A 12,847-nucleotide genomic window follows, 5' to 3' on the forward strand; every position below is an offset into this window, starting at 1 on the left:
ATCTCACCGCTGCACCCGCTGTAAGACCTGGTATTCAAGGTCTTTTACCTTTACTGTCCCGCTGATTAAGAACCCTCCTGCCCAACGTAGCTGCACTGCACGTCCTCTTTCTACCAATTAAATAAACAATTTAAAATGAAACGGCTTCTTTGTTCTTGCTGTGTCCTTTAAGAGCAAAATGTTCAAGACTGTCAAGCGAGGGACATTTATTTCAAATTTCCTCAACCTGATTTTACAAGGTTTCCGTGTACTTTGCAGCGGCAGAGATAAAGCAAGTAAATATAGAGTTGGTCATAAATCACACTGATTGAATTCCAAGCAGCAGCTCTTCGCCACAGCAGTCGGTTCACTTAAAATGCAAGTTTGCAGCTTTGAATTCAGCGTGTGTATTCACGCATCAAGTTTAATAGTGTCCACAGTGTATCTCTGGAGCTGGAGCGGCGGTCGTCTTCTGCACAATCACGCTGCCCACAGCCAGTGACTACCGACACTGATCCTTCGGCGCTGGGCTGAGCCAACAGATTTGCTTTCCAGCCTTCATTTAGTCACAGCGAATAGAGGAGATAGTCATTTCTATGAAGAAAATCTCCTTATGTTTTGAATCTTTTCAGCTTGTAAGGCAGAGCAGATGCTTCCAGATCATTTCAAATGCATTACATCGGGTTACTGGCTTTTCTTACACGGATGTTTAAGCTTAAGGCGTAAAAATATAAGACAGCGGAGGGAGTATCAATCCTTGTTGACGTTTAAGCCTGCCTTTTTCCCCCCTTCATGAAACGTCTCTTTTTGGTTTAGAGCTGTTGTTTTTCTAGAAGGTCTGACCCATCTCTTTTTAGGATTTGAAAGATGGTTGTTGGTCAGCTTTGAACAACACCAACTATAGATTCATAGTGCAACTCTGATTTGATGGTGAAAAAAAAACAATAGAAATCACAAACCGACATAGCAGCATTAGCTGCTCCACCTTCTTATGTTGAATGGGTTATTTATCACTTTATTCTTGTGTTGTAGCTCCAGATCTATTTATTTTATTTAAGATGACTATATCAGCTGTTAACCACAAACGAACAAGCCTCCTACATGTAGTGACCTCATAGTAAGGAAAAGTAGGATTAAAAAAAAAATACCTTCAATTAAAAATGTACGATTATAATCATTTAAGTGTCAAATTGTGGTTCACTTTTAAATGACAATTACCATATTAGCAGTGTTTTTGACTGTTTGATCATTACTAAAGCAAAATTGTGTCCATTGCTGACAGATGGTTAAGAGATCATCTTGTTCTCTGTTGTTTTTCAGGAAGGGGAAATTCCTTCACCTCTATGAAAACTACGGAGCTACAGCCAAGGATATCGCTGACTGGATGAAGAAGTGAGTATGGTCCTAATCACTTTGACCCTCTCAAGATGCCTTTAGCATGCACTGAATTCAATATGTTTGTGTCGAAAGTAGAAAAGCAGAGCTTCCAGACTACACTCTCTCTACTCGGATAAATAAACTGCTTGTACATCTCATTTTGAATGTCTGGCATCACTGAGGACCGGTGATAAAAGCTGGAGCTAATGTATCATTGATATAATATTGATTAGCTCTTCTCTCGACACTGGCGAAATTAAGAAAATAGGTTTCCTATTTCTTATTGGTACTTCTTACACATTTTGTCTCACTGACTCATTTCTGATGAAGACATTAGTCAATGATGCTTAACTCTCTCTCGCTGAGTCATTTTTGTGCTAGTGGCTGGAGCACACACACACACAAAGACCCTGCTTTTAGACAATGATGGAGAAAACTTAACATTCACCAGTGTGCTTACACTTCAGTAAAGTTGATGCCGAACTGACAGTGCTCATACTTTCATGTCTTGACACATCATGAGCAATCTGTCGTCTGTCTTTCATGAAACTTCATCAGATACAGATAAAAGCATTTATTTGTTGCTCATCTCACCACATCTCACCTCGTACATAGTTAACTAAAATATACAAATGTGGTTTAATGATTACATTAACCATCAGCCTGATAATTGTTTTGAATGCGTTCATAGTAATATGAAATCGTTAGTCATTTTAAGTGTCATTCAGAAATTCAATATTACATCATGCCAGAACAGGAGTGGATTCAGCGACAGAAAATGTCTATTTTATTTAGTTTATTAATCAAATTTTAATCTGCAAAACTCTGAAAAAGAAGGAACTGTAATTAATATGAAGTACACATGAGAAAATATTTTTCTTTAAATAAGAAAAAGGGCCACTACAGTTAACAGCTCAACAATACTCATGCCTAGATATCGCCTTATCTTTCTGTATTTGTCATCATGCCTTTCCCTGCCTCTATTCACCCTCACTCACCTTGGCATGGTGTCATCAATCTACACCTGCTCTGCTCTGCTTATGTCTTGTTTTTCTTTCTCATCTTGGCTCACGCACTCTCCTCCCGCGACTCCCTCGCTCCCTCTCTCTCCCCTCAGCTGGGCTCTCCCTGCTTCCCGTCCCCCTCCGCCTCTCTTTTCCACTTGTGCTAAGGGCCTGGCAGGAAAGCCACGACTGTCCACAGGGTTGAAGCCAGAGGGCACAGAGCATGGCTCTCACAGCTATCACAGGAAGCGGAGCGAGACAGGCAGAGGATGTGTTCAAGCAGTTTCCCCGGCCCAGAGGCAGAACAACTCCCTCCCCAGTCCTAAGCTTTTACTGCTCAGCTTATTCAGGGGCCAGCAGTATAATTGAGAAGTGGTTAGCAGGCTGACAATTAAGCAGTCAGGCTGACAGAATTGTTGTGTGTGACTCAATGCTGTGTATAATTACTCCTCAAATTAAATTTTTAAGACGAAAACTGCGTAACAATTGAAACACACATTTCTGTTTAACTTCATATATCTTTCCTCCTGCCCAAAAAAACAATTGAATTATGAATTTTATCTCCCCCAAACTTTCTCTCAGATTGAGCTGTCTGGGCTTTTCTGGTTACCCCCTCAATTTCACTTTTCATTTGTTTTCAGTGGCCTAAATCATTCAGTTTTTGTAAAACAGGAACAATAGAATCTGTTATTCTCAAACCACGTTATTCAAATGTTTTAGTCATTGGTTTTTAATTAACCATTTTTCATCTTCTCATCTACGTCAAACTGATTCTTACTGTCTTACCCTAGAGTATAGTTTCAAGGCAGTTAATGCACACAGACATCGATGGAAGAGTCAGTATTGCCAGTGATCGTATCAGTGCTGTCCACCAGTGTCTCAGACATAATGGAGAACAGCACAAGTGGTGTAGTTGTTTGGTTTCTGGATGGAGCTGCACACCCTGTTGCAGAAGAGCAACCAAATATCAAGGCCTGAGTGCAGCTTCAGTCCCTGATGTACCCTGGTGCTGAGCTCTTCTGTATTAGAGAGAGATATATTCGACAGATGACATGTGGATTAGAGATGTGTATCTGGAGGGAATGCAACATTTCTTAACAGTGTTTTTATAAGAGATTACAGTCTCATGAGGCTTCAGCGTCTTGGCTCAGACCAGAGAGAGGATTGCATAAGGGGTTTGTGTGTGTATAACTTTCACCTCTCTAGGACCTTTTCAAGGATAAACACTGATCTTGTCAGAACCAGTAGACCTTATGGGGACCAAAGCCCGGTCCTAACGGGGAAAAAATGCATTACTGATTTCCGTTTTTTTTTTGTGTCAGTGATAAGTGTCAAGGGTTACGTTTGGAGGAAATAAATATGTATTGTCCCTAAAAGTGACCGAAGTAAATATGCCTGTCTTTTTAAATGACTTGTGTGTATGTGTGCACCACTGCAGGGACTATGTATTTGTTTACCTCAATGTCCACTCGTTCTTGGCGTTGCACCATTGTGTGATGTCAATAAGGCGGTGCTTTTTCGCGTGCATGGTTTTGTTTGGGTGGAGTCTGTGTTACAGCTGTGTCGGATTTATTCTGGAATTTGTCTGTTGTTTGGAATTTGTCTGTTGTGGGTTTTTTTTAAATGTCCTTAAAAAAATGGCTTTTCCGGTCTCCCCTTCCTGTTTCAGCCCTCAGCCCCCGCAGCCAAAGACCCCTGAGGTGCCATGGTCGGAGACGGACTCCGCAGTCTTCCACCTGACCGATGAGACCTTTGACATCTTCCTGGAGGAACATCCCGCCGCCCTGATCATGTTCTATGCCCCTTGTGAGTAATATAGAGAGCTTAAAGTCTAAAAATATAAATGAATATCAAAACTAGTCACAGCCCAAATCATGTAGTTAAATGACTGGTTTAGTCCAACCTGTGGCCCAAAACCAAGAAGAAATTCTCATTACAATTAATTGTAAATTAAATTAACAAATTAATTTCTAAAAGTGTTTTTGAATATATTTTTAGTTAATCAACAATCCTCACAGTACACAATAATGGAATAGTCCCATTAACAGCATTAGTTTGGGTCTACTTCCAGACATTGACCAATAAGACTGTGCTCCTTGCTCAATATGTTTGCTGTCAACAAATCCCATGAAAAAAAAAAACTGTGATTGCATTAGTCTGCATCAGTACTTCAGAGTCCTCTGCACTGTTGATGGAACTCAGCCTTGAACTCATCTGATCCCACTGAAGAAGTAAATCTTCTCTTTAAAAAGAAACACAACTTCTTAGTATGATCAATTCATTGATCATTAGTATTGGTATTTCCATGGTAGGTATTGACAGTTGAGAAATATTATAGAATATTGACGGCCTTGTGCTTTAACAACCAACTTTTCTGTAATAAAATTGATAGTCCTCAGAAAGAGAAAATGGTTTTAGTTGTAAAATATGTGCACCAGCGTGTCAGAAGAGCTTCACATTCCTTCCTGTGTAAAACATTCACTTGCACATTCGCAGTAATTTAGACACGGAAATGACATCTCTGTTTTGCTCATGCTCACTATAACTCTCGGTTAGAGAAGCAACTTAAGAAAAAGTTGTCGACGATCTAATGTTGTGGATATTGTGACAAGAAATATGAGGAAAATGTCTGCCATGGTAAAGGCCTTTTGGATAGCTGGGACTTTTTAACCAATTGCAGGAAGTTGAGCCAGCATTAAACTATAGAGGGAGGTTTTAGTCTTTTCCTCTGACAATGTAATATATTGCTAGACTGTGGAAAACCCTAAGGAGAAGCTGTGTGCAGTAACTTTAGATTCTTGTATCTCTCACTCACTCTTGAGTCCATTGTCACAAATAATTCTGATCCATCACCATATGGTTCACATCAGCATGGCTGTCGTTCAATATGTTCTCTCGCCCAGTACCACTGTTGTTACGAATAACTTGTAAACATGCCAGATTCTGTCACTGGGTTTGATTGTTTATTCCTGTTCCAGATTGTTTTGCTCTGGTCCAGCTCTCCTGCGTGTGAGGGAACTTTCCTAAGGAGAGTTTGCAAATATGACCTAACTGTAACTGTAAAATCATGATAGTAGATTTACTCCTTTAGAAATACTCCACAGCTAACAAATACCCTGCAACATGTACACAACACAATCTGAATTGAATGCAACCAATGTTTGGACCTTTTACTTTTTTATTTTTCTCTGTCTTACTCTTAACCCCTGACCTCACCTCCCCCTCGTCCTCATCTCCTACTCTTATTGCTCATCTCAGTCTCCAAAATATAAAATTAATAAATAAGTTAACAGAAGGCCCTTTCACCGAGCTTTCACCCCAATGATTCATTGTTTTAAAAATGTCATTAAATACTTTGCTGCAGAGCTCTCATACCTGCAGGTTGCCTGAAGCATTACACTCCACCCTGAAGGGAAAGACTCCAGTGGCTGAATTGATATAAACACATACTTAACACTCACTCACTGCAGAGGCACATGCTACCTCTACTTATAACACTGCACCACCTCAAACTCTAAAATATTAATTTCAAACTTAACTTCTGCCAGTTGGCTGGAAAAGAAACTGTCACAATGTGGAATTTCTGTAAATACGATCCATTGAACTGGGAAAGCCAAGTGACATAATTGTGTTTATGAGATCAGCCTGTTTGGAATGTAATAACAACCGTTGCACAAGACGTACAAACCAGGATCGAGAGAAATGTTGCATGCAACCCCTTGGATCAGCTTTTGGTCGATAAGTAGCTCCAGTGCCTAACTGTGTGTATCACTGCGCGCTCACTTACAGCTCCTCGGGGTAAAAAAGTTCAGAGTTGCAGAGCATGTTTTGAAAGCCGGATGTCTTAACGCCACTTGGCCTATTGATCACAAGTATAATTGGCACAAAAATGACCTGCTCGAAGCCATTTAGTTACATCAGATGTGTGTTAATGTTTTACCACAGTGCATAGCTCAGCTCTGATGCTTTAGCATACAGTGTATGAAATGCATTAAATGTAGGTTTATTAGCATTTCCAATGAAATCTTTAGACGAACGAAAGAAAAAGATATTAACGAATAAAATGGAAGAAAAGTTCTTTCAAAATAGTTGTTTCATAGTTTTTTTTCCCAGTATTAGGTTTTATATTAAACCATCCATCCTGCTTTAAAACTGACATGAGTTCTCATGCTCTCACTATTATATCACTATTAGGTATTAGCTGACACCACATCGTATTGAGCAAACTGGCACAGATGATTTACCTTCATTAGTTGATGTGTTATTAGCTACCTATGTTCAGAGGTGCTCCTCCTGCATGTTGACTCACCCACGCTCCTCAGATCAAGGGCAGTCAGCTGAACAGCCTGCATCAAGTCTTTTCCGCTTGTACACACAAACACACACACAGTCACACACACAGACATTTGTACACTCCTGACGCATATTGAACTTATCTTTATCATTATGACACAAACATTTATTGCACACAATTACGCTGCATATCCCTGTCTGTCCCTCCCTCAAACATGTGAGTGGGGCGGTGTGGCCTAGGTGGTAGAGTGGTGGTTCTTCAACAAGAAGGTTGCCGGTTCAAATCCCACTCTTCCCCATCTGCATGCCAAAGTGTCCTTGGCAAGATACTGAACCCCTAAATGGCCTCTCATAAATGTTGAGTGTAATAATTGTAAGTCACTTTGGACAAAAGCATCAGCCAAATGACATGTAATGTAATGTAACATGTAATAACATAGACACACAAACACAAAAGCCCAGCATTGCTGCTTCAATGCAGTTTCTTAACGGCCCTGCTGTCAGAGTGGGATAAATGGTCTCCCAACCACCACCATCAGCTTGCATTTCTGTCCACCTCTCAGCATGGCCTTCTAAACGTCCTCCGACCAGCACTCAGTGTGGGTATTTACGCACAACCAGCAACTGAACGCTGTCACCAGACTCCCACAGCTTAAAGAAACTCTCTTTCCTGAATATGTGGCTGAAAAGGTTTGACCTCCTAAATGTTAAGGTTTTTAGGGATTTTAACATCCCTCCTGACTCTCCACTCAGCGAGTAGCCACTGACTCAGTTTACAGCTGCAGTGGCCACAGAGAAAATGGCCTCACAATAACCTAAAGGCTCAAGATGTGGTAGTTTTTAGCCAACATCGTTTTTTATAGCAGCTACAGCGTTTTGTGGCCAGTTTGGTCGTTCTCCTCACTCTGATCTTTTCTCCCCTACACTTGGGCTGAATCAGCAAAATTTGTGTGTGTTTTAACACACACACACACTGACCATGCCCCTCGTGCACCACTTGCTCTGAATGCGTAACCAGGCTGATGCAGAGCACAGGACACACATTTGGTTTTCTCTCTTACTCATCACTTTGAAGGGTCAGACAAAGTCCTTTTAGTCACTCGGCATCTCTGTTCAGCCTCAACACAATCTACATGATCACACACCACAATGGCTCAGTTGAAAGAGAGGCAGCTTCTATTTTTTTCCAAGAGCCATATCACACTTGATTTATAGCCTGCGCCAGCGCTGCATTATGTATTGAAGAAAGGAATTCCTGAACTGTTATGACAAGGGCAATTTACCATGTTTGGAAATGTACCAAGTTTGTTTCATGCGTCTATGCACAGCAGCACTATGAGAGTACACACACACACACTGCTCACTCCTGATCAAACCGACTATTCATTACATATTAAGACAAAAAATGTTGTACATTGTGTTAGACCAATACCGTGCTATGTGTTTCAAAGTCATTTTAGATTAAAAAATTAAATGTTTGCTTATGCTATATTAAACACACATCAACACCAAACATGGCCTTTATCCGTGATGCTCGGAGCAAACATGTGCACACACTTACATTATGTCCTCTAGATAATAGAGATACACAGAAGAACAACATCAGTAAACTTGTCCCAACTCCCCTCGTTAAAGGAACAGAGAGGTTAATAGTTTGGCTGATGTTGAGGTTTTGAGACGCTGACATTTCTTTGAATATTGATCTATTCATTGCCAAATCATTATATAGGAAACAGAAAAATATTTTCAATAAATTTGAAATGATTCATTCAATTGACACAGTATTTTATGTAGGAATAATTAACAGGATTTAATCAAATTGTACAATGGAAGCATGTGTCTGTGGTAAAGGTGTCGTTGTTTTCAAAAGAACATGTTGCAATTTTTGGAAAGAAAATTGTAAATTTACGTTTACAGTCTGACGATTTTAAATCTCTTTACTGTTTGGATTGCCATCATATCTGTATCTAAACAAATTGTTTGTTTTTTTTTGATCACACATTTTTTCTGTCAAATAGAACAAGTTGATAAGGAATTAGTTTTGCGGTCAAGTTCCAATGTAATGTTGAGACTTCACCTCAACTTTTTCGTTGAACTCCTGCTGTCCTTTTACATGAGATGATGAAATATGGCTTGTGTAAAACAGTTACAGTCCTCTTCATTACTTAAATGTCGTTGTGGTTTCATGTAAATCTCACTTTTTTATGGTTTCGTTTAATATATCATTTAAAACCAAACAATTTTCAAACGACCAAAGTGTCTACATTTCATTTCGGACTAACTCCTCCATCAGCAGCATGACTTTCAATCTCATCTACAGTTGTTATTGCCGTGCTTGGCTCTGATGTTAATCCATGAAACCCAATCAATTGTTTATGTCTTGCAGTGAGATGGTACAAATTACATTGGTTTTACCATGAACAATATGATAAAGCACACCACTAGTCATGATATTGATTTCAGTCATATTGCCAAGCTCTGTTTCCCATCTAACTGCCTTTATTCTCTAGCTCTCGTTCTTTCTTCGCTGCAGTCATCACTCACTTAACACCTAGGCCTATCCAACAGGCTTTCACACACATACATACACGCACACACACACACCCATGCCTGAGAGTTTAAAATGTAGTAAGCAATCAGACATGAATTAACTCTCCTGGGGAACATGAGAGACGCTTGTCATCTCATTTATAGTTCCAGTCTCAGCGTGGCGGCAGTAACCCCCCCCCCCCCCCCCCCCCCCGCTAAACGAGGGAGAAGCAGCAAGACACCAGAGAACTGCAGCCGCTGATGAATTAATTCAGAACGACAGCTCCATGGATGTTTTACAAAGATCGCAAAGATTTAAAGATGATTCTTAGAGTTGGTTTTCTGCAAATCATTACTTCATATATACGTACAGTTGCTATTTCTCTTAGTCTGAGAGGTGATTCACTAATCTACCTTATTTACTCTCACTCATGACTATTTTAGAAAGCAGACTGATATCATTCGTTATGATTTTTAGTATTATTATTTTGTTTGAATAAAAACTGCAGTATATAAATATTGTAGACAGTAAACCCTATCTTTTATCTACTGTGAAAAAGGAAAATTGTTGGAGTTGACATGGGCGATAAAACAATATTAACAATCCTCGCAACACAAATTTCTTCAATGGCATTCCTGAAGTCCTATTTTGAGGTTTTTTTTAAGTTGGGAACATTTTTTCCTTTTTGATTTCAAATTTTTATGTATAACTAATTCAGTCTTCCGTTTGAAAATGTGTATATAAAGTCTACTAAAAAGATTTTTTATATTTGTTTCTCCTCAGATAACCCGGCAGATACACTATTTTGAATTTGTTCTACTCTTAAATCGCCGTATTGATATCATTCTGAGGAATCTGTCATCAGCCGGCTTCTCATGTGTGTTTTGACTCTACAGGGTGTGGCCACTGCAAGAAGATGAAGCCAGAGTATGATGAAGCTGCTGAAATACTCAACAAGGGAGCAGATGTAAGCTTGATAACTTGTCCTTGACGGTTTATGTGTGTGTGTTTGTGCAGCATTCATGTCTACTGGCCTGTTTGTTTTGTCAATTTTTCACATCTCACACTCTGAACACATAGATCTACGTGGGTGCACCGGTGCCTCATTAACAGATCATAATAATCCCTCCTCTTGGCCGGAAGGCGCCTGGCCGGTGCATGTAACCCCACGGTCAGCCTGAACGACAGCCTGGCTCTCAATGTGTTTCTGATTAGGCGGGTGTGTTCCTCGTCTCCCCTCTCCACCATTATGTCCTCTGTGGTAATCTAACTCTCCCAAGCCAGGGGCAGGGCCTGTAAAACTCCAGCCTGGTGACTGTTGCAATTATCTCATCCATAAGAGTCCCCCCGGCCCGAAGCTTGGATCTTCTCCTTGTGGCGCTCTGCCCAGCACTGGAGGTCAATGGCAAAGCCTGGCCGTTATCTAATATAGATGGACCGGAGCCTCTCTCACCCTGAGCTCTTAAGACCCAACGCATCATTTATTTTTCTCCTTCTTGCTCCTCTGCTAGTGTTTTTTAATGCAGCACTTTTACATACAGAAAATGCTTTGCTTGCTCATTTTCAAAGATTGAACCTTCTAAAACGGGAGTTGGTAATTGGTGATGTGCAAAGATTTAGTCTTAGGGACCTTGATGGGTCTAATTAGACATTTTAACTTCCACTTGACAGTCTTTTTGCTATTGTTTTTTCTTCTTAGAGCCCGGGTGTGTTAGCAGCCGTGGACAGCACTGTGAGCAAGGCTGTGGGGGAGCGCTTCAAGATCTCCGGTTTCCCAACTGTTAAGTACTTCCAGAAAGGTGAGGAGAAATACACGCTGCCGCATCTCCGCAGCAAAGACAAGATCATCGAGTTCATGCACAAGTGAGTCACACACTAATCAGGCAACACACTCGCATCTTTACTTCTTTCTGAAAACTGCAAAGTTATCACATTCAGAAACAAATCAAACTCAATAACAGTGCAGATATTAAGGCCGTAGTTTTATATTTTAGCTTCACTTTAGTTTGTCTTTGATTAGCTGCCACATGTAATAGATTTGTCTTTGAAAAAGGTCATTGTGAAAAGAAATGGAGGCAGGATGACATCATTACAGCTGTAGAAATTACAGACTCCATAAAGACAAAGTCTGCAGACAGAGGTCAACAGACATTATTTTATATAACGCTGACGTCTCACTCACTGAGTATTATATCACATCTACTACTGGGAACAGCTCTGTTGTGTGTGTTACGTATGCCTACTCAATATCTATATTTATGCTACTGTTACCACCTACAGTAAATTTAAAGCAGGGTTTGTCATACTTAATAAATATTGCTTTTGCTGTGTTTCATATCTCCAGTCCCCAAGCTCCACCTCCACCTGAGCAGTCTTGGGAGGATACGCCCTCCAGCGTTAGTCATCTCGGATCAGAGGATTTCCGGGAGGCGCTGAAGAAGAAGAAACATGCTCTGGTTATGTTCTACGCCCCCTGTAAGAGCTTAATTCATTATATCTACTTAACACAACTGTTAATTAACCCTCTTCAAAAGTCAGAAATCACTCCTGTACGGCTCATCCATAAGTGGCACTAGGTGGATTAATTTAATTTCTTGGCTATTCTGATAAAAATATCTTGAGGCTGTTAAGTTGTCACAACCAAGTGTTATCACAGTATTTATCTTGGTGTGATCATATCCTGGTTTTAAACCAGTGTGCATACGTAACTCTGCGCATCCTGCCAAGCTCCTCATCACACGGTTTATAAACTCCACCTTAACCATGGGGAGAAGGAGGAATGAATCACATCACTGAGAATAGATCTTAAAAAAAACAAAGAGGGCAAAACACAGTTCCACCTCATATGTCAGGGAAAACATGAAACTCTGTAAAACCCTGAAAAAAACACACAAATATTACATTTATGCACTTAACCAATGCCTTCCTAGCCGGCCTGCCAGCTAGTTATTAACAGGAGGAAAAGCAAGTTTTTAGATTAGTAACTTGAGAATGGCGAGTACTTGTGACGTTTCCACACGTTTAATTTAAACAAGAATTTATACTTTTGCTAGTTTGGGCCTAAATTCAATTTCAAGTCATATTAAAAAGGTCTTAAAAAGACTTGTTTACAGTTGTGGACACCATGAGGGACAATATTGTCATTTAAAGCTCTGTTAAAGATTTAATAGTTATAAATAATCATATGACTATAAGTAAATAGATGTGAGTTAAGCCTTTCAAGCTCGTTGTTTTGATTTTACTTTGTGCTTTAGTCTCCTAAACATTTGCAGTAGCAGTAGGCAGCGTTTCCATTGTTCTATGAGTAGCAACAGAAGTCCCAGATATTTTTCTCTAAGAAAGCTAAATATACTCACTTTCACCAGTTGGACATAAGTGATGAATCCAAATGAATTATAAACAAACTGAAAAGAGTCCTCATACGTCAGTTGTGTTTATTTCCAGCTTGGGTTGAAGTTTTTGTGCTTCTCAGGATCCAAAAATCCACAAGCAAAAGATTCAGTCATCTGCTCTCTGAGGACATTTGACATCACCGCAAACTTCTGATTTAGAAAAGTCTTTGGCACCAACTAACTGAGCTGTTTTTCTTTTAAATGAGACTTCCATAAAGACAGAGGTGAGTCTCTGGCATTGAACTCATCTATGAAAAGATTATTTCTTTAAA

General features: G+C 39.9%; 1 protein-coding gene across 1 annotated transcript in view; it reads left to right on the forward strand.

Annotated features, from left to right (window-relative positions):
* The window catches only part of pdia5 (protein disulfide isomerase family A, member 5), a 48,476-nt gene that overhangs the window by 23,824 nt on the left and 11,805 nt on the right, over nt 1-12,847 (forward strand). Inside the window, exons 10-14 of the mRNA XM_062402037.1 lie at nt 1,300-1,371; nt 4,030-4,166; nt 10,080-10,150; nt 10,883-11,046; nt 11,528-11,658. Coding sequence (XP_062258021.1) covers nt 1,300-1,371; nt 4,030-4,166; nt 10,080-10,150; nt 10,883-11,046; nt 11,528-11,658 — 575 coding nt within the window. The remainder of the gene's footprint in view (nt 1-1,299; nt 1,372-4,029; nt 4,167-10,079; nt 10,151-10,882; nt 11,047-11,527; nt 11,659-12,847) is intronic.

This window comes from Platichthys flesus, chromosome 13 (genome assembly GCF_949316205.1).
Source record: "Platichthys flesus chromosome 13, fPlaFle2.1, whole genome shotgun sequence".
Lineage (NCBI taxonomy): Eukaryota > Metazoa > Chordata > Actinopteri > Pleuronectiformes > Pleuronectidae > Platichthys > Platichthys flesus.